This window comes from Papilio polytes, unplaced genomic scaffold (genome assembly GCF_000836215.1).
Source record: "Papilio polytes unplaced genomic scaffold, Ppol_1.0 DF824047.1, whole genome shotgun sequence".
Lineage (NCBI taxonomy): Eukaryota > Metazoa > Arthropoda > Insecta > Lepidoptera > Papilionidae > Papilio > Papilio polytes.
Window position 1 is genome coordinate 2,103,787 of NW_013525157.1, and position 21,215 is coordinate 2,125,001.

Below are 21,215 nucleotides of genomic sequence, written 5' to 3' on the forward strand. Positions count from 1 at the left end.
AAAAAAAAAAAAAAAAAAAAAAAAAAAAAAAAAAAAAACATACAGACGAATTGAGTACCTCCTTCTTTTGGGAAGTCGGTCAAAAAGTCTGAAAATTAACAGTTGTAATGATTAACATTCATGTATGCAATTTCTCATCGTTTTTTGTACTTTACGTTACTCAGTTCGTTTGAATAATTAAAACTTTCTTTGTTGACTGTACATAAGAATGTACAGAACAAGTCATATTATACGAGCACATACCTGTGTAGAATAATTAGTTGGCGAAAACAATACGAAAGGGTCAATGGTTGCATAATACAATTTTTTATTAAGGAGTTAACAAATTATTTCCCATTGCAGTTGTTTATTTAATCATAGCTTTTATTTACCAAAGGTGTTTCTAGATTAAATAGTGAAACAAAACAAAAGGTTTTTACAATCGGTCACGCAATCTGCGTACATAAATTAATGGTTCTAAATGTTTCCATTGTAGGGCGATACAGTCATCGAGACGTGTGTGAATGCCGACGACCGACACTGTTGCGTTTCCTACACGGGTTTTCCATTACCTTTACCAATTTACCTTTGACTTGCTTATAACAGACCTCGCGCCCTTCGATTGTACTGCAGGTATATGACTTCGCTAATGATTCGAATTAAGTGTTCCAATTTCAAATGATTTGATTAGACAGATTCCACAAAACTGAATCATTTTTTGATCAACTAAGTTTGGTTAAAAATTTGGTGCATACTTTTACAAATTAAATTTTATTTTACCAAGTTAACAAAAATTGAGAAATAGATAAAATATTCACTACTTGATTTTTACAGTTTTTAAGAACTGTTTCTTGTTCTCTCTTGAACTCTATGTTCACTTCATATGTCGTATAATAATTTTAGTGCGTATTTTTTTACACATAAATACGATGTAATTATATTAACATGTATATACTCTTAAGTAATATAACTTAGGCTTGCTTTAAAATCACTGATTCGTATTAAAATATTTTTTTCTTATAATCGATGACGCTTCTTAGGACGGCTGATAAAAATGTTTAGAAGAGCATCACTGTGCCGACCCTCCGTAGGTACAAGGGCAAATTAATGAAAATCGTTAATTTAATAAACGTAACATACACTTCATTAACTTAGGAACAGTATTAGAACATTCCGATAATGATGTGTGTACAAAGCCGGAGCGGCGCGACGCGTACAATGGTATACGGTTTCAGCCTGGGAACCCACCAGCGGTTTCCACTTGAACGCCACGAAGCGACGCCCGACGAGTGCCGTAATCATCTCCACAACACATTCTTGCCCGCATCGAGGCGCCTCGTGGGAACTCACTTTGTGTTAAAAATTAAATACTAAACACTTCCAGACCTAAACAATATAATTGGTATGTATTAATTCAAACACACATTCGCGTTATTGGATGTATTAAAAATATTAAGTATTTTGTTAGATTACTATTAAAGACAGCGAAATAAGTTCACAAAGTTGGACTTATTAGGCTGAAATATACAAAAATCTCTATATCGATATATAAGAAATGTAAATCATACTAATATTATAAATGCGAAAGTTTAGATGGATGGATGGATAGATAGATGGATAGATGTTTGTTAGCGTTTGTAGCCTAAACGGCAGAACGGGTCTCCATGAAATTTGGCACAGGTTTAGAGCATAGTCTGGAAGAACATATAGGCTACTTTTTATCCCTGGAATAGTTACGGTTCCCGTGGGATTCATTAATTTAGTGTTTTAATGTTTACTCGATCATTCTGCAACGGTTCAACATATCTTAATGAAATTTGGCACAGATATAAAACAAAGTCTGGAGTACACATGGAATAAGCTTCAACCCCGAGAAATGTCCGGTTCCCGAGGGATACGTAGCTTTTTGTAATTTTTATAGTTTGTATGTTTTCTAATACCACGCGTACGAAGTCGCGGGCAACAGCTCGTATAGTTATATTTGATATTCGGAATAAATTACAAATAACTGAGTTCTTAGTATTTATTTAATAATCCAATATATTTTTTTATTACAATATGAAGTCCTTCCCACAAATTAGTCATGGAACAATAAAGTCATTCATTCACCTTCGTGTTTGTATTTTATCTCAAGGTTAAAATTAATTAATAGTACACACTTCTGAAGACGTGAATTCATTCATTTGAGGATGTTATGACAATGTTCTATGACGATTTAGTCATAACTTCATTAAGGATTTCATACATTATTATAGTTTATCGTTTATTGCCATTGATGACAGCGGGCTTTTAATTCGTGATTGATAACTAATCGTAAACATTAACCTTTTCTAATTAATAAAAGTTGTTTAAGGGCTAGTCCCACCAAATTGTAAATTGTCTGATAACAATCCAACATGTAAAATATGTGATGAAAATATCGGATTTTATCACCTTATCTGACAGTGACGTCTTTTTTAAGCTGTCTCAGCCGTTATCAGCCAGTGGTGGGACAGTCTAAATTTTTGTTTTAAGTAAAATGGAAAACGATTGTCTACAATTTATTAAATATTCGTATATTAACTAAAATGACGAATTTATACAGTACAGTTGCGTTGAAGAAAATAATGAAATTTATTAAATTTTCCCCGAGAATAAGAGAGTTTAAATTTGTGGAGCTGTTCAAAATGTTTAAATTTGTGGAAGCTATTATGTTAAGGTCGTGAGCTTGCATAATTTTAGCAGAAGCCAGCAAACAATTCACGTTAGTAATGTTATCGAAACAGGAATTTCTCTGCGCGCTTTCACTAGCACGCTTTGATTGTCACACTTCAAATCCGGACGTGGTTTCTGGACCAGAAAGGACTTACATGGAACTAATCTAGCCATTGTTCTCACTTAGTTTCGTAAGTCGATATTACGTAACTTGTAACTCTGCGTCATGCTTTTAATCTTACGTTACCGAAGCGTCATGAAGACTGATGTTTTTAAGGATAATTATTAATTAAATGTCATTTTGAATGCCATTAAATTACGCACTAGGATAGGAAACCGCAGAGTATTTGTCATACTTGTTAGTAATATCCTTGCTTATAGAATACGGCGTTACGATCAAATGATAACTGAATACATTTTGTATGTGATCTTCTAAAACTACAATAGGTGACACAATCATGTGTTAGACTTAGAATTTTACAGAAAAAAGTTAAAACTAAAAACTAGAAGGTTATGTCTTCAATTGAATTATTAATAACGTAAAGATTTGGTAAGTTTTCCTGTTGCCTTAAATATTGTAGTAATTTCTAAACAATGCGATAAGGTTTCCCTAAGACGCATTTATTCTACCTAATCTTGCTCTTAGTCGATGTTCATTAGCAACACAAATTAATAAGACGATTTAATACAGTTAAAAACTAATTTGTTAAACTTCTTATCTCGGACTAACGTACAAAATAACAATGTTGATATGGATAATGCTGTAGATTTCTACGCTAATAAATCTATACTGTCTTATTGGGATTTATTGGCAGTAAATGTGTACAGGAGATTATCTAAACCGCCAAAATAATAAATGAAGTACATGTTCGTCCTTAGACTAATAATTTTTTGTACTATTAAATTTTGCAGGTAAAAACTTGCAATCTGTTCCAATCATAAGAACTATCGAAGGTCGCCCTTTAAGCCGGCCAAAATCACATTCGCGTAGGCATTTGTTGCTTCCAAGAACGGGTTGGGTTTCGCAACGAAATCATCCTTGAAGTTTATGATGTTATTAATCTAATCCTATATTGATCAAGTATCATCTAATTGCAACATGCGGATGGAAATATTATTCGAACTTTAGAACTTTTTTTTTTTATAACATAAGGTGGCAAACGAGCAAGCGGCCACTTGAATCCGCCAAAATGGCGAAGCGACCGCTGCCCATAGACATCCGCAGTTGCAGATGCGTTGCCTACCCTTATACGACGGAGGAGGAGACGCACATAAAGAGGATATTACCCCTTCCTATGCATCTCCTCCACCGTCAAATCCACTTCCCCTTCCCATCCTCTCCTTATAAGAAAAGGGTGATAAAGAGAAAGGGACTTAAATTAGGCCTCCGGCACCACACTCATCAGACGAAACACGGAATTGCTTCCATTTCACGCCTGTCTTCTGTGTGGTCGTGGTATTACACCGGGCGTGCCGGCCCATTTGTGCTAAGATGTTAAAGCGGGCACTACCACTGTTAGAACTTTAATTATACTTGTTGTTAATAGATAATTTTAGATCAGCTAAATCATTGTCACTGCGAGGTCATTCGGTTACTGCCACACCACATCGTGACAAGTATTGAAAGTATCGCCGACCGAAGTACAACTTGACATAAATAATTATTCCATATAATAGTTAAGTTAAAGCTTGTTAAATCTTCATGTAGTTTTGTAACGCACTAGCTTTCGCCCGCGACACTGTTCGCGTGGCATTGAAAAAAAACAAAACTGAATAGCCTATGTGTTCTTCTAGACTATCCTCTACATCTATGGCAACCATCCATCCATCTATCCATCCATCCATCCATCTAAACTTTGATATTTTTAATATTAGTATGAGTAAGTATGATTTAAGAAGCGTAACTAGTTTTGTATGAAAATATGTAAGTAACTACGTATATAAAACCAGAAAGGAAATGTTTTCAAATCACCGACTATCAGATAAGTCGCACATCTAAGCCTTTGCCGATTTTCAGCACTTCGGTTGCCGAAAACCTTCGGTAATCTGCTTATAAGATTTTATATCCAGCTTTAGGCGCAAAGAAGGTTTGTTATTCCACATTTCTGTAAAAATATTAAGATACAGTAGCGGTGAGAAAAATTTATTCTTTAACAGATGTGTCAAATGTTGCTTCCTTCCCTTATTCATGAGAATTGAAAAAGTATTACAATTAAAAAAACTTTTTCAGATAATGCCATATTAAGGCAACTGTCCTCCCTAGTCTAGATCATTAAGGCCGATAATATATGTGATGCATCTGTGCGATCATTTCCACCCATAAATTTTCTTCATAATCATACAACGTAACAACAACATAATCTGAATAACCAAGTAATCGAAGACAGAAACATAAATCAATGACGAAATTCGTCCCCGATAACGTGGCCCAAAAACATTGCTTTACCACCAGTCGTCTGTCTATCATTGGTATTTTCGTATCGAACAGTGAAAATAAATTATTTCAAGCATCATGAATCAACATACATAGTTTAAAGCAAAATTTTGTCACGTTCCTTGTACCATAATGCCATGAGTCACCGCCATGTGCGCCCTATCCCTATTCTTGGTGGAATACAAATGTATTTGTGACTAATGGGAAGAAATGGTGACCAAGTATAGAGCTATGGGCACACTAGACTAGATTCTAGTCTAGCTCTAGCAGTATCAGGGACACATACACCTGGGAAGCATTATGTCCGAAGAGGTTAATTGTAAAAAAGCAAGTTAAACTTACCACTTTAAGAAGTTTATTGCTTTGTAATAGAGTCAGCTTTTTTAAAAATGTATATGGAACTTTTGTGTGTTATAAAAAAAAAACACTAAAACACATTTGCACAATGATCCTATTCCTTTTCTGCAATTTTTAATTGTACAAATGTTTTAAACCTAAACGCCACCTTTAGGAGATTTAACATATCAAAAACATGTTAGGTTTTCAGAGCTTTTGAGTAACTTAAACTTATATGAAGTGTAGCATTGGACCGATAGATGGCGTTATAAATTTCTTCGTCGGAATTAAAGATGGCGCTTAAAACAAAATAGACCGATAAAGAGCCAAATAGAGCGTTGTTAGACAGTAACAAACATAAAATTGTTTATAAAATAGGATAACGATTGTTGTCTCTTTTTACATTTTTTTCTAAATTTTACAGAGTGGCATAGTTTATACTTATCTTTGGCTTGGTTGTTTACATCATCTTATCTATGTGGTTTGGGTTATTTTGACCGGGTGTAGTGTATGAAGCGAGCCCTTGCCGCCGGCCGGCAGCGGTTGAGCGCGGGCTGAGCTGAGCGGCAGTACAAACTTGTTCGCCGCGCTGACAGGTGCCACGCTGCCCCCACGCAACTTACATACGCTCGCGAACACAATCTTTGTTTATAACACTTGTTGGTACTCAACGTTCAGTGTTTGGGAAAAAATCTTGGAACAGTTTAACTTGGTTTTTCGTACTAAAAACAAAATGTGAAGATAAAAAGTGTCGTGAAAGTGTTCGGAGAAAATACCGGCTTCGGCAGTCATGTCCACAAGTACGATTTGAATGCAAAATTTGCCTCAAAGTTTGCTTACAATTCCGTATGGATTTCTGTGGTGTGATAACGAGTTAAGAAGTTTTCGTATTAAGGTGAGTTTAAATTGTATTGTTAACTTAGATATACTCTTTGATTTGATGGTGGGTGATTAAAAGGTTTTTAACCAGTGAGTTAGAGCAGATTATTTGATAAGTGTCGTGTTGAGAGGTAGAGGCGTGAGTGCAATAACAGAGCTGTGTGCTGGGGAGCAGCGGGCGACGAGCACGGAGGCACGGACAGCGCGAGGCCGGCAGAGTTGAATGTCCGCTACTGTGACCGTCATCGCCGTTCATCCAATAGCACACAATTACCTTGGCAATAATCTCATTTTATTCACTTACCTACAATAACGTAGGTATCTAAATAAAGTGGTATATCCTGCGCTGGCGCTGCTGCTGTCATTATATTCTCGAACAATTTAGGATTTCAAATAAAACTTACTTAACTTCTAGTGACAAATGCTGTATTTTCATATATTTTAAAATTGTGGGAAAAGCTCTCTATTCACAAATACGAAATTAAAAAACATAGAGAACGATAAAAAATAGAATTATGTTTAACTAGATTGTTTACAACAAAAGAGGAATGTTTCAAATTTATTTTTTATAGAATTGGTAAAAGGTAAATAGCTAAATATCAACATAAATTTAATTTCATTACGGGATATATCTTGGAAATAACTTAGGTTAACTTGAAATTTAAGAAAAGATTTCAACGAGTTTTATATCACAAGCAACCGCAAGACAATTTTAGTTTCTTTATCTATAATACTCTTTTATTTGCATGATTGCTTATTATAGTATTATAAGTAAGTACTATACAGTTATCTCCACATTTTTCATATAATTATTCCAAAGAAATAATGTCTATGTTTATTTTGTTCTAAAATATGTAAAAACGCTTTCTATGTAAAACTATTGAGTAGACAGTCCAGAAAACTTGAAAGTACGAAGTAACCTGTTTTCTAAAATCTATATCTCATAGCAAATCTAGACACGCAAGACTTCCGAATACCTTGAAGTATTGACAAAACTTTCTAAAACTCCCAACTCCTATCTTTTTAACGATACAATTTTTTTAAAGCAAAGCAAAGTTTATGTTACCTAGCATTCTTTACAGTAGCAAATTGAATTCAAAAATTCTCTTTCAAATTATAGTGGACTCTTTCGAATTTCTCCACCCGGATTTAAAAAAAAATAATAAATTTGCCACTAACTCATGAGTGTAGCTTTTTTCGCAAAAGAAATTTTGAAATCGGCCTTATAGTATTTTGAGTTGATTTGTTACTAGCTTTTGCCCGCGACTCCGTCTGCGTGAAATTTAAAAATGATAATAAAGAAATGAAAAAAACATAGCATATGTTACTCACAGATAAATTATCTTTCTAACGGTGAAAGAATTTTTTAGATCGGCCCAGTAGTTTTTGAGCCAATTAGAATCAAATAAACAAAGTTTTCCTCTTTATAATATTAAATATATATAACAAACAAATATATATATAACAAACGAAAATGTAAATTTTGCTGTTCGCAATAATAGTATAGACTATGTTTACTATCTTAAAACTCAAAATTAGGAAGTTTTCTTAAGATGCCATAGTAAAATTTTGCTCTTTATAACAATACTTTAAGAGTCGAAGGTTTTCAGGTGCTTTAGTAAAAATAATAAGGTGACATATTTATGTTATGTTATTGTATTAAACTAGTTTGCTATTTGTAGACAATATTACCCGACTTTTCGGTATGTAGGTAATATTTCTTTATGTGTGGGACGCGACAGGATATATGTGCTGTGGGTCGAACATGTCTCCAGGGAAACTGCCATCTTTCTTCCATTCGATCTGCTTCTGTCAGTGATAACGACGCCTGTCCCATTTATTACCTTTTATTTGATAAAACTGTATTCTATTTCCTTTTCCTATGTTTTAGATAATTCTATTTCTTTATTCTTTTGCACGTAGCTAATTAAACAGGTCAAGCACGAAGTTTGTCTTAAGAAAACTAATAAATATAAAATTATCTTGATCTTGGGCCTTTATTTAATAAGACCGATATTTGATTAATCTTAGTTTAAGTTAAAAGTAACAAATTAATAAATCGGTTAGTGATGGATCAAATCACAATCTTGATTAGAAAGCGAGAGTGAGGGAGGCACAGGAGGGTTGAGAGCTCTTGTACTTGAGATTTGTAAATCGCGGTCCACTTTCGGAAAGGACTTATCCTCCCAAGTCTACGTTTCTTTTGTCCGCGATCTGAGAAAATACACTCCTCCCTACTTTTCATAGCTGTATTTAATAACATTGAAATGTAAATGTGATTATTGCTAAATTAAAATGTTCAATAATAATACGCAAAGAAAAGTTTTCTATCTTTATAAAATCTCTAGATTTAATAATAAATCAATTTCGAATCCAAATGCTAACTTTTCGATATCATTTGACTTTTCTCAAACGTTGCTTTACTCCGAATAGAAATCTTTTGCATAAATTCTAAAAAAAATACTTTATTTTTCTTCAAGTCTGACCTCTATTTTGTTTAATTGAATAGACGACCTTCGCATCTGTTTCTCAGCAATTTGTGAGAATTCTTCGGATTTTCCCTTTATATATTGTGTATGTAGTTGAAGGACATTTCGTTCCGTTATATTCTTTTTTAAATAACCTTTAAGAATACTAGCTTTCGCCTGCAACTCCGTCTGTGTGAAATCTAAAAAAATAGCTTATGTCTTCTTCCAGACTATGATCTACATCTACGCCAAATTTCATCGAAATCCGTTCAGCCGCTTAGGCGACAAACTCTTACAAACCTCTAATCATCTAAACTTTCACATTTATTATATTACTACGAAGTACGATTAGAGGAACTATTCTCGTTGACTGCAAAATAATCACGCGTTATATTCTACCGCGGACATACATTCATCAATGCACATGAATTAAGCATGCAAGATTTAGTTAGGTGCAAATATGGAGGCTATCTATCAGTGTGTGCTGTATAATGGACATGAATATTCGCGAGCAGGGGGCGTACGAGGAGACGCGAACGCGGCGATGTCTGATCACAATGGGGCCTTTGTAGCACAATGCCCATTTCCGATTACCAGATTGAATCGTGTCCGTCAAAGCGCTCCCCCGTTTCAATAATCGTCTGCACAGACTAGTACATTTTTGTCGTGACGCTTTTGTCCTCGTGCGGTATTTGAACAAATATAGCGCTTAAGCTTTGCTTTCAAAATGAACACACAATTTTTTAAGTTTTTAGTGCCATGTTTTGATTAATTTTAACGGGAATAAGAGTTAGTTCGTGATAAATATCATTTGAAAACCTAGTGATGTCTTTTATTTTGATAATCTTATAAGAATTTACTTGAGCCTTAAAAAATCTGTAACGATATTTGTTTACATAGTTAATTTTGTTAATTAAAAAGATCTACGTAGTAAATCATTACATGAAGCACTTGACAAACACTTGGGGCGAAATAAATAATATCAATCGTCGCTTTGAACTCGAAGCTATTTACAAGGTATAATTATTTTCTTGACAAACTGGCACGCTACTATAAGAGCTCGGCTCTCGAGAGCCCGTCACGAATAGTTTGCGGTCAGAAAGTTCCAATAGGAATCGAACTAATATCGCCCATTCGCTCTACCCCACCGCACTCGACTCGAAGCTTCTCAAAGTTTCGTTGTTATTTAATTTAAGCTCTCGTTATGCGGGCGGGCGAGTACGTATTGCGTAGTCGAAGCGCCTGTTGTTGCGTTCATTGTTGCGAGAATTTAGACGAATTTGCGACGATCGCATTTCATTAAAAGACGTTTTGAGGGCCGGGTGGGGGGCGTGACGCGCACTTCACAAAGCGAGAGCGAACGAGACGCAAACTTCTGAGTCTGAAGGGTTCTTCGTTAGTTGTTCACTCGCAGGTGGAGTGCGGAGAATATGTTAATCAACATTATTACGATTCTGTTCTTCCGTACAAAGGTGAACGCAATTATACGAATGTGTGTGCGTTCACGTCTAAATACGTCTTTTTTACTTTACTCTAAATATAGGCGATGTGCGCGTATAATTTATAATTATACCAACTTTATATAGTTCCACATTTCAGAATTGTTGCACAAATCACACTTCGCTTAATTTAGCTTGAAATGTTAATTAAATTAGTAGTAAAAAAGGGTGTAAAAGGCAAAATTGTGGCTTACAATAATCTATGCATGAGCCATCGAGAATAGTGATAATATCGGTACACCTGGAAGAATTTGTAATAACATTGAATGAATGAAAACGCCAATAGCAAACAAACAAACGTCTGAACAATTGGTAACATGGTATTCTAATCAGGTGCTATGATTAGATCAACATAACTATTTGTAATTGTTATAACAGGAACGTGTAACGCAAGCGGCTGAGCTCACCTTATCGATGACAATAAAGGTATACGGTTTACGACTATGGAATATTCATAACACATACAAAGCTCGAAACTTCGCTTATATTTCGGGATACGTGGTTGATGTTTTACCTTGAAGCGAGTCCAAAGACCAAATATAGACAGATATACAAATAGATATCGAATATGTATATTAATGTGTTTCTTAGCGTATACATGACAGTGATGGAGGGTGACGGATAGTGGAGAAATTAAGGCATTTTTCGGTGTTGCATGGGATTTGAAACTATCTATGCTTATGTCAAACATTTTCTATCCAATAACAGATTTAATTAAAAAAGAGAACCTCATGATGTTATTTTAAATACTTAACGCCCGTAAGTAATGCGCAATGACTAATCTTTGCCTTTCACAGAATATCAACAAATTAAAAATAAGAAATTTAAACAGTGAGAGTGTTTTAAACTATCGATAATAGAAGATAAAAATGCGTAGATGATAAAGATTCTTGTGTAAGGTACCTTTTATAATTATAGGTTTCATGCGAGCCACTAAAAGAAATAAGAGGGTTTTACTTAAGCGGGGTTAAGGGTGGGGCTGATGGGGCCACGACACACAACGCGCTATCTTAATGCGCTCTTACTGGAATGAGTATTATTAAAATTGTATTTAACAGCGCAACGAAGCTAAGAGCGGACAAGCATGGAATCCCTGCGCGATAACTGCTACTTTTTAATTAACGCTGTTTAACGTTGGAAAATGTTTTTAATATTATTCCGCGTTTCTTTTTACACGTGAGATAATCGGGGACAAAAATTACTTGTTAAAATTGTAAAGGTTGAATGTTACAATTTGTGTTTAAAAAGATGGCGGAGAAATTTATAATCTGGGTGCCTTTTTCCTATTTATTTCCACTTGCGAAAGAACTAGCTATTGTTAGATAAAATAAAATCGTTAATAACAAACGTCCAACCGTATATGTGTGTAATAACGCATGTCAAACTGAAATGTTGTAACTAGATATCGTGATTGTAGTGTCGGTCAGTTTGAACAATTATTGTTTTGGATAAAAAACAATGAGTCTAGTCGATGCCGATGCTTGAAAAATTTTAAACTGTGGGCGTAACCGAAGGTTGAGTCTTAAGCTACGCTTCCACTGATCGTGGCCGCCGCGAGCGACCGCCGCCGGCTACCTGCTATAATTTCAGATCCCAGAAATTACTCATAATAAGAAATGTTACCAGTAATTTTGTAGGTGAAAAAAATCTTTGAAGCCAGAGTATCGCCATTGCTTAAGATTAACGTTAATTATATAATTATAGTTAAAACACAAGCGATCTTACAAGAGAAAATAAAACGACTACAAATTGTTTTTATAATGGAGTACATTATTAACTCTATCAACATCTTTTCTTATATTTACAACGAATTAAAATGTCGGTCCGGAATTTCCTAATAATAATGAAACTCCTAAGTAATTAATCTTATTAAACATTAATCTTACCTTTGCTAAAAATTAAGGAGAGTGCGGTCTTGACTTTTTAACAATTCAGCGGCACTCCTCAGTTTATTGCGCACGTATGTCGCCGACGTTATGCCTTTCGTAAGCAATTGGGCCGCTGTGCTCTGATCTGGCGTCGCGCCAACTAACCACTTCAGCTTAAGTCGTTTGTTAACTTTATTTAACAGATAAAACGATACTGTGTTCCTAAAACAAGGTTAAAAAACAGCTTTGAAATAAAATCAGCTAACTAAATGCCCGAATTTTTTATTTAATCTGCTAAAGCTTGTTTTAAACTTTTATAATTAAAAATATAACAAAGATAAGAAAGTGTGGATTATTAAAGTTTACTGATTCCCTTTTGTTTTTTTTTTTAATCTAGATTTTTTTTATTAAATTAGACTTACAAATGTTTGCTTAATGTGAAAAACTCTTTTACACGAATGGTGCGTTCTACGAGGCAGTATCAACAATATTTACCAATTTACTTTTCTGTCACATATGGTATGAATTGTTGGTACTAGTGTGGTAAAGTTTACTTAAAATTCATGCATGCGAAAGGCGAAATGCGGCGTCATGCTGTCGTATGGAGTTAGGAATTTTCGGCACTATTAAGTGACTCATGAATTCATATATCCGAACGAGACGATGAGGCTATTGGAAGAAATGACATTAAAAAAACAATGCACCATTGTGATACAAAGTATAGTCTGGAATCACGTAAAGTGCCTTGTCTGCATCGCGAACTGCATGCATCCGAAGTTTAGATATGGCCTCCGATCAGTTGCCTTCGTAAGGTATATATGTAGTATGACGTCACATTTAAGAATGTATGCAACTCAGGGCGCTGCGTGCGAGTTATGGCCGCATAAAATTTGAGCTGGGTCATTTGAATTAATAGGAAAATGTATTGACCCGCCATTTCGATTACGTAATTTGAGAACGAATGACCACGTGTACCTATTTTTATATGGAGATAATTATTTATTTCCTGCATTTTGGTAACTTTAACCTTTTTTAAAAGGAAGCCAATAAACTCCATTAATTCCTACTAGTTTTATATCCCTATTACCAAACGGTTCCAGATGTGTTGCCAACTTTTATATTAAGTTATCAGAAGCTTAAAATAACACAGTCTAACTTGCCTGGTTGTGTATCTAATCTTTTGGAATTTTTTATTTCAAGTAAGTAACAATTTCGAGAACTAGTTTATTAAACTTACCTATAAATGGTACACGTATATGCATAAGTTATATCGACGTTATTTAAGCATTCCAACGTTGCCAATCAATCAGACATTTCGCCAAACGAGCTATCGCTTTGTGAAATTCATTCGAAATAGTAAACAGGAGTAAACACAGGCAGTTGAATAAATAATATTGATATTTAGTTGGCAGGGTACAAAGGCGTTTAATCGGGCCGTGGATCAGGTGAAATGCGGACGTTTCAGTAGTCAAACGAATAATTTAGCGCATCAGGACTTATACACAAAACGGCTGGCAACATTTTGCAACTCTGTTTAAATACGGTTCCGGTACACATTTGAAAACTAAAACTATTCACCAACTGATGTTAGGCGTCGTGCAGCATGTTTAATATTCAGCCGAGCTATGAGTTTTTGATTTGAAATTAGCTTTCGGAATGCGCATGTAAATTGCTACAGACCAATTATAGCAACACACGACAAAAAATCCGTGATTCTAAAAATGTAAATAAAACACGAGAAGTGAGTATCTTGTGAATATTAAGTTACTAGAGGCGAGAGATAAATAATATTTCACATTTCAAATGTAATTCATTGAGATTTACCTTTGCACAATACTGAATAAGTTCTTTGTATTCTTGTACTTAATAATATCAATAGCTTTTTAATGTAGATTGATAATTATTACATACTATCTGTTCACGGCCGGCACCGACGGGCGGATTTTAAACACGGCATAAATAAAATACATTACTTCCGGATGATGTTCATTTTCAATGGTAGTATTAAAATCAGTTTATTTCTTTTGGAATATAACCAAACAACCAATCTATTAACCGGTTTTACATATATTTCATCATTGTTTAATCAGTATTGACACATGCAAAACTGATTCACCTGGCGAGTATACCTCCATACGGAATACGGACAATTATAGTGTCATGGTGTGAATTCTTGTTTTCTTTTAACTTTTATACAACTTTATTAGTATATAAATAGTTTATTGTTAGACAAGGGTCTCTGGTAAGTTGAAAGGTTTAGTCGTAATCCCTATTCTTGGCACGGTTTGCCGCACGCCGTACTAAACGCTCCTCCTTTTGGCACGGCCGTTAATGGTCCGACTTTTTATAGTGTATACCCACTCAGATCACTATTCCGTCGTTTGCAGAGACCGATAAAATTTTCTTGTAGTCAAAGATTATAGAATATATTGAAAAGGCTTGCAGAATAAATTGACTTTAATTCGATTTTGTAATCTTTTCTCTATCACAACATGACTTAGCTGAAATATGTAAAATATCAGAAAGAATATTTTTCGAGTTAATTTACATCTTTTAAATAATTTATGTTTTAAATAAGTATCCATTTGTAATAGTTAAAACAACACTATTTAAAAGTAATTATAATAAATAATTCCCACAGAATGCAATTAACGCCATAGGAAATTGATACAAGGAAGTCTATAAATTAAACAACAATGAACGATAGCTGGTCTTCGAGCGAAACATTGCCACTTTCGCAGATACAATTATGCAGATATTCGATCGTAGTTCATTGAAGAGCGAACCGTTCACCAACTGCACGAACTCCAAGACACAAGTCTCGAGAACTTATAACATATTAACATACAACTATAGAACTATCATTTGTCCTCTTGGCCGGTGGTTTACTATGAATAAAAGCATGTTTGTGTTCAAAGCGCGAAGCAACATCAGTATGCGCGGTGCGGGCGCGTGACGGCATCCGCGAGCGTCCGCCCCGACGCGGCTTGTACCTGTATACAGACCCCCCCTCTCCATGCCACATCTATGAATGATGATCAAATAGTATTTACATGTATATTTGTTGCTGATATTGAGGTAAATATCCTTAGGTTTTAGTTAAAATTTTCGCGGAATTCATATTTGACAGACTACGTTTTCACAAGTCACTGGAGTGGTCTAACTTCGTTTGGTTCCTTGCTCAGAAAATAATAAAAAACGCTTAATTATGTAAAAAAAATAAGCCTGTTCTCAGAACAGGACGTGATTATGGTCGGTGAGCAACATAAGAAAAACTTGATCAATAACTTTTTAAAGAACAAAGGCAGTTAGTAAAAAAATGTGATTATATATGAAAATGTCACTAAAATTTACTTGACACATACTACGTTTTTAAAATGTTATTGTGGAAAACAAGTAATAAGATACGCATATGAACTTAGAAGCGTCATAAAAATAATATCGTATGCATATAAACATCCACAGTAAACAGCGACAGAATGTGATTGCATTAAATAACGCACAGTACGAATATGTGAACATATGCAACTCAACATAAAGGTGGCCGAGCAACGAGTGATGAGCGAACTGATGGGTTATCACGAATATTCGTGAGAACGTTTTCGTAACATTATCGACAAAATTTGTATTAGATTTGTGCATATTTGTCGATGTTGTTACGAATACGTTTTCGCAAATGTGACGCAATGGTTCGAAATAGACCCTCTGTACCGATGTGGGGGCGTATAACTTCTGGACTATAGGCATGTTAAAATTATACATTGTGATGGCTAACAAAGCATTTTAATCATAAACGTCTATAACAAGTCGACTAATTGCCAGTTGATTTTATGAGAAAAAGAAGCATTTTTTTGTTAAATATTTGCTTCAACAGTTCATTACTTTCTTAGAAACATTATGTCCTTATTTGTTTGTCGTTTTTAAATGTCTATTTAAAATTTTTCATTCCCTTAAATGTTTAGACGATAAACCTTTTTTTATAAGACATCATTTGCTTTATTGCCTCAAAGAGGATACCGTCTGTTCAAATTAAAATTACTTAGTGTATACATATGTAGATAGATATGTCAAAATGGGCTTCAAATATTGTCGTGGCTATAGAATGTGTTATTTAACCGTTGTGCTACATCGCATTCGACACGGCTTGTGGAGCGAGTTAAAATCTTGTCTATGCAGTTTACTCGGCTGTCGGCTTGCAAGCTTTTATTCAGACCGTTCAAAATAGTTTACGCTAGTCTAGAATACGGTTTACCTCAATGTACAAGTTGCATTTTGAAAATCTTTTGCAAATACTGAACAATTTTTCATGTACAAGTAAATATAAAGGTTATATCTTGAATAAACATCAGCAAATTGGTTTATAATATTATTACTTTCTAACAGCAATCTGTGACATCAAATTGCCAACATAATAAGTGATTTGTAAAGTATAGAAGTGAGAAGATATGCTTTGACATTATTAAGCTACCGGTAACCTAACTAGATGTGTGTATTCATATACGACATTGTCGGTATCCTAGGAAACTTCCCCGGTTAACTGGCCAATTAGTGTAACAGGAAAACTCGTTACGTAGTACTCTGTTATAGTCGAATGCTCACCTAATATACAGAGATATATGTATTATACAAGAAGATATGTATTCATGATTGAAATTTATGCATGTATAATATAAAATGAGTATTTTCAGTCTTTTATTAAAAATGTAAAAATTATAATAATCATATCTCTTTCATTTAATTCCCATCAAATCTTACTAAAATCGAGAATTATTACATTTCGTTGTCCCTATATGAAAAGCGTTTTGAATTTTGTTGGTCCATTTTCGCCGAAAAAAACCTTTTCAATAAAAACAGTAGCCGAGGGTTTGTGTGCTATTTTTTTAATTTCGCAATAGAAGTCGGGGTAAAATTGTTGAACCGCATTGATGCGTTGTTTTCCAAAGTTTTTAATATGGATACCAAATGCCATAAGTTTGCTTTATGCTAAACGGAAACATGGGTCATAGTTCTGACGCTTTATTGATACTTTCTGAAGTTTAAATGATTTTTTCATCGTCTTTGTAACAAGTTTGATGTGATCATCGTGAAATCGCTATTGTAACTTTTCTTTCCCTTCAAATAATAACAGATGTAATTGCATGGCATGAAGTAGTTCAAAAGAAAAAATCCTTGTTATTCGCATCATGTACAGGCTAGGAAGTAACGTCATGAGAACACTTGATTATTATCAAACAATGTTATGGGTACGTCGCGGTGAAATGCAGCGGTTTTCGTGCGATGGATGGGTACCTTTACTGCTCTATGGATGTGTGTGAAACAAAAGGCGGGAAAACCGGCGCGGGGCTGGGGGCGCGCGAACGCGATCACGTCGCAGGGTCACGTTGTCAATCGAGATTCTTTTTTTTTTATTTCCCGCTCAGACAATAGCGAGGAAATGTTTTCCAGTGGGGGAAGCGCGGCGCGGCGTGGCGCGGTGTGGGTGCGGGCCGCGGGGCGCGGGGGTCAATAGCAACACTAATCTCTGTCGGGATCGTTCGGATTAATGGCTCGTATTGCCCCGTCTTTGTTGTTTGTTTCAAACTTCTTGGTTTGTCTTGCTGTTAGAGTTCCGTGATGCAGTGTTCGAGCCGCTTTAATGTTGCCTTTTCCTTTCACGGTTTGTTTACTTGGAGTTTACTCGCCCATTCTTTTTCTCATCTTAAAATTTGTACAAAAAGTTTAAGTATAATTTATTAACATTTCTTAAAATTACCACATTTATTTTATTAATACATTGGAGTAAAATAAAAAGTTCATCTCGTTTTCAAGTGATGTAAAGTTACGTGATATGTAATTTTGAAATATGTTTGTAGACAATTCGGATCTAGTCATTAGGAAGGGTGCAGTTACTAATTAAAATAAAATTGTTAAAACCGGTGCGAGCCGGTATTCCCTGGACTAACTTTTAACGAGGATATATTTGGTCTCGACCGACCCTTTGGTGATTTCACTATTGAGTCGGACTGCAAATAACTCCGTAATTGCCTTCAAACAACTTCTGGCTTTGTGGATGGAACACCGATGTTACCATGTTTTGAAATACCTGAATAGCTCACAAGTGGCCGAGAAAACAACAAATCCGTGGAGTTACGCTTCGGCATCCTGATGCTAATTTATTGAACGTTCTCTTAACAGTAAATTTAATAATTTAAAAATGTATAACGTAACTTACTTTGTGTTGCTACCAAATATCCATAATGCCATCATTAAAGTTTTCTTTTATCTCAAGATCCAAGACGTTTAAAAACATATAGAAGAGGCATAGTAAACAATTTTTTTCACGATTACCGTCTCTGAAAGGTACTTTATCAGTTGTCAAGTTTAGTACGCTACCTCGTGTCCTTGTATTGACATGTAATAAGCATTTTACAAAATTATAGTTGGCTCCACCTTTTGTTATAACATAAAATAAACAAAACTGTGTTACAAAATAAAATCATCATCAACTTGATCTTCTACCTTTTGGAGGGTCGGCAAAGTATGTGCTGCTCTTCCATACATCTCTATAAGCCGTCATATCTGAATCCACTCCTTTCTTAAGCTATCCTCTTTTACACAATCCATCCATACTTTCTTCGGTCTTCCTCTTCCTTTGTAGCCACCATCATTACAAAATAAAATGTAAACATTTAAATATTATTTACTTGCCACCTGAATTGAATTATATTGATATGTGGTTTTGTGGATCTATCAGTGGATAGTGTTGGTGATGATGATGTGACGAATGTTTCAAGTGAAGTGGCAATTCTGCTTCCTCTATATACTTTTTTAATCTCTTCGCGCAAGATAAATTGATTAAGCTAGTGTCATAGAAAATAAAAGTATTATGAAGGGAGACAGTCGGTATGTTAGTGTTTAAAATTTTTTGTTCCTAAAAAGTGTTGTATTTTGCAGGTGGAGGCGAGCGCTAGGTGTGGGCAGGATGATGGACTGCCTGTGCCCCGCGCCGCGCGCGTTGGCCTGCCGCGTCGTGTTATTAGACGAAAGGGAGTTGCTGCACGAAATGCAGGTAATAATTAATAATATTATTAACCATGTGTCTTAATACTTAAGATTGCTTAAAACCTTTCTCGACATATTTTTTAACTTTCAATTTATTTGTTTAAAATAGAACGTCAACAAATAGTTCGCCTTTTGTTTGAAATTGATTCCAAACTACCTTTGGGCCTGAGTTGCGGCTTTTGACATATTCCTTTCATATTTCTGCCCAAAAATTGGTCAGATTACTTCAAAGCTTCTGAGCGCGTGTCCCCACGGAGTTCAGAGGGCTTTTTCAATTTCGTCGCGGATCGCAGCTGGAGAGTTTTTATGTTTCTATTCCGTTACCTTTGAGATGCTGACAGATCTGTTACACCTTCGAGATTTGACGACTAGTAGGAAAATGTATTGATATTTATTATACTTTTTAACAGACAATTATTGTTAACAATATAGAAATTATAAACGATTGACAGCAAAAGTTTATGAATTTATTGTGAAGCAAGTATTTGGAGGGGAATTATTTGAGAATACAACCGGGAGGTCGGGGAAGGTCTTTTATATGCAGCACCGGGGTCCGAGGCGCGGGCGATGAATTCACTGAATCGTACGTCGACTCTATGAATATTAAATTCTATCGGGCGGGTATTGTCGCGCGGTGAATGTGAGAGCGGCTCGCGGCTGCGGCGGCGACACACGTGTTACCTGGTTAATTATATCGACATTTCCATTGTGTACTACGTGATTGTACGGAAATAACGCATTTTATCAGATAATACAAAACAGTTTCTTTAATTGAATAACTAATATGAAATAAAAGAGTTTTCAAAACAATCATAAATCTCTTTAAAGTTCAAATTAAATAATGCTAGCAGATCAAACCTACTTAAGTTCATTTTTTAAACTATGAAGTAAACAAAACAAAAACAAAGTACACTTTTACTGAAATGAAATAAAAGTGTGAAAGTTCGCAAAGGTTATAACTAAATAATTTATGAGTTCACTCTGCGAACACGCCGCCCCCGGCGCTTCGAAACACACTATCTCAGCATTATCTTGCAAACTCTCTAGAACACGAGATCATATAATTTTGTCGGCCAACGGGGCCGACACTTATCCGGACACAGTCGCTATAACTCCGCGACATAACCGTAAACAACGGTCCAATTGTTATAGATATTCTTTTCCCCGGACCGAAATCCTTCGCGTAACTTGTTCGTCAAACAAATTCCAAAGATATATATTGGACTAGAATCGCCCAATTCCAGCAAAGTGGAAGCGACGAGAGTTCGACTTTTCCAGCTAAATTGTATGGTTATTTTAGATAAATCGTCGCCCTTCCCAGAGTTTTCCTATCTACAAAGGGCCATTTGTCTCAAACGGATCGAGTCAAAGTTTCCTCTTTTCTCATAACGTACAAATTGGATTGTGCACTAAGAATTTATTGCTCAAACTATTTACATATTCACTTAGACCAATAGATGTTAAATTGTTGGCTTTTTTATTTGACAAAACTATTGCTTGCGATATGACTGGCATCAGAGAAAAATATTTAAATTACAAACTCAAGACCCTGACGTATTCGGACTAAAACTCGAAAACAAATATTTTTTATTCTTATAAAAAGTAATGGATGATATTTGTATCCGAATGTGTGTCAACCAGATTATTTTCATAATAAAAAGCCGTTATAACAGTACCCTTCGTATTACACTCGCGTGCGTATTGATATGGAAGAAATGATGTAAAATTGCCAGGTAGAAATTCTTAATCTCATTTAATACTTCTCAGGGTTGATGTTGTCTTTTATTTTTTTTAGTTTCATTCAATAAATGTAGCTGATTCATTTTGTACTATTATAATGGTTTTTGTAGCCATTTTAAGAAAGAGAAAATATAAAAAATGACTTTGTAATAATAAACAAAACAGTGCAAGAATCACAAAAACAAAACAGTCGTTTTATAACAGACGGAAAGTGAATGTGTAGTTCATTGCGTCTCGACTAGTTGAACAAGTATCCAAGAAATTGTCCAGTAATTTA

The 21,215-nt window shown here is 35.0% G+C and overlaps 1 protein-coding gene across 5 annotated transcripts in view; it reads left to right on the plus strand.

Annotated features, from left to right (window-relative positions):
- Positions 1-5,978: 5,978 nt before the first annotated feature.
- Positions 5,979-21,215, plus strand: part of LOC106100648 (band 4.1-like protein 4) — a 47,364-nt gene continuing 32,127 nt past the window's right edge. For 2 of the 5 annotated variants that reach the window (XM_013279595.1, XM_013279594.1), the window contains exons 1-2: positions 5,982-6,338; positions 19,091-19,205. In XM_013279595.1, coding sequence (XP_013135049.1) covers positions 19,119-19,205 — 87 coding nt within the window. In that variant the 5' untranslated portion in view covers positions 5,982-6,338; positions 19,091-19,118. Of the gene's footprint in view, positions 6,339-19,090; positions 19,206-21,215 lie in introns of all 5 variants that reach the window. The other 3 variants (XM_013279592.1, XM_013279593.1, XM_013279596.1) reach the window with 3 other exon arrangements.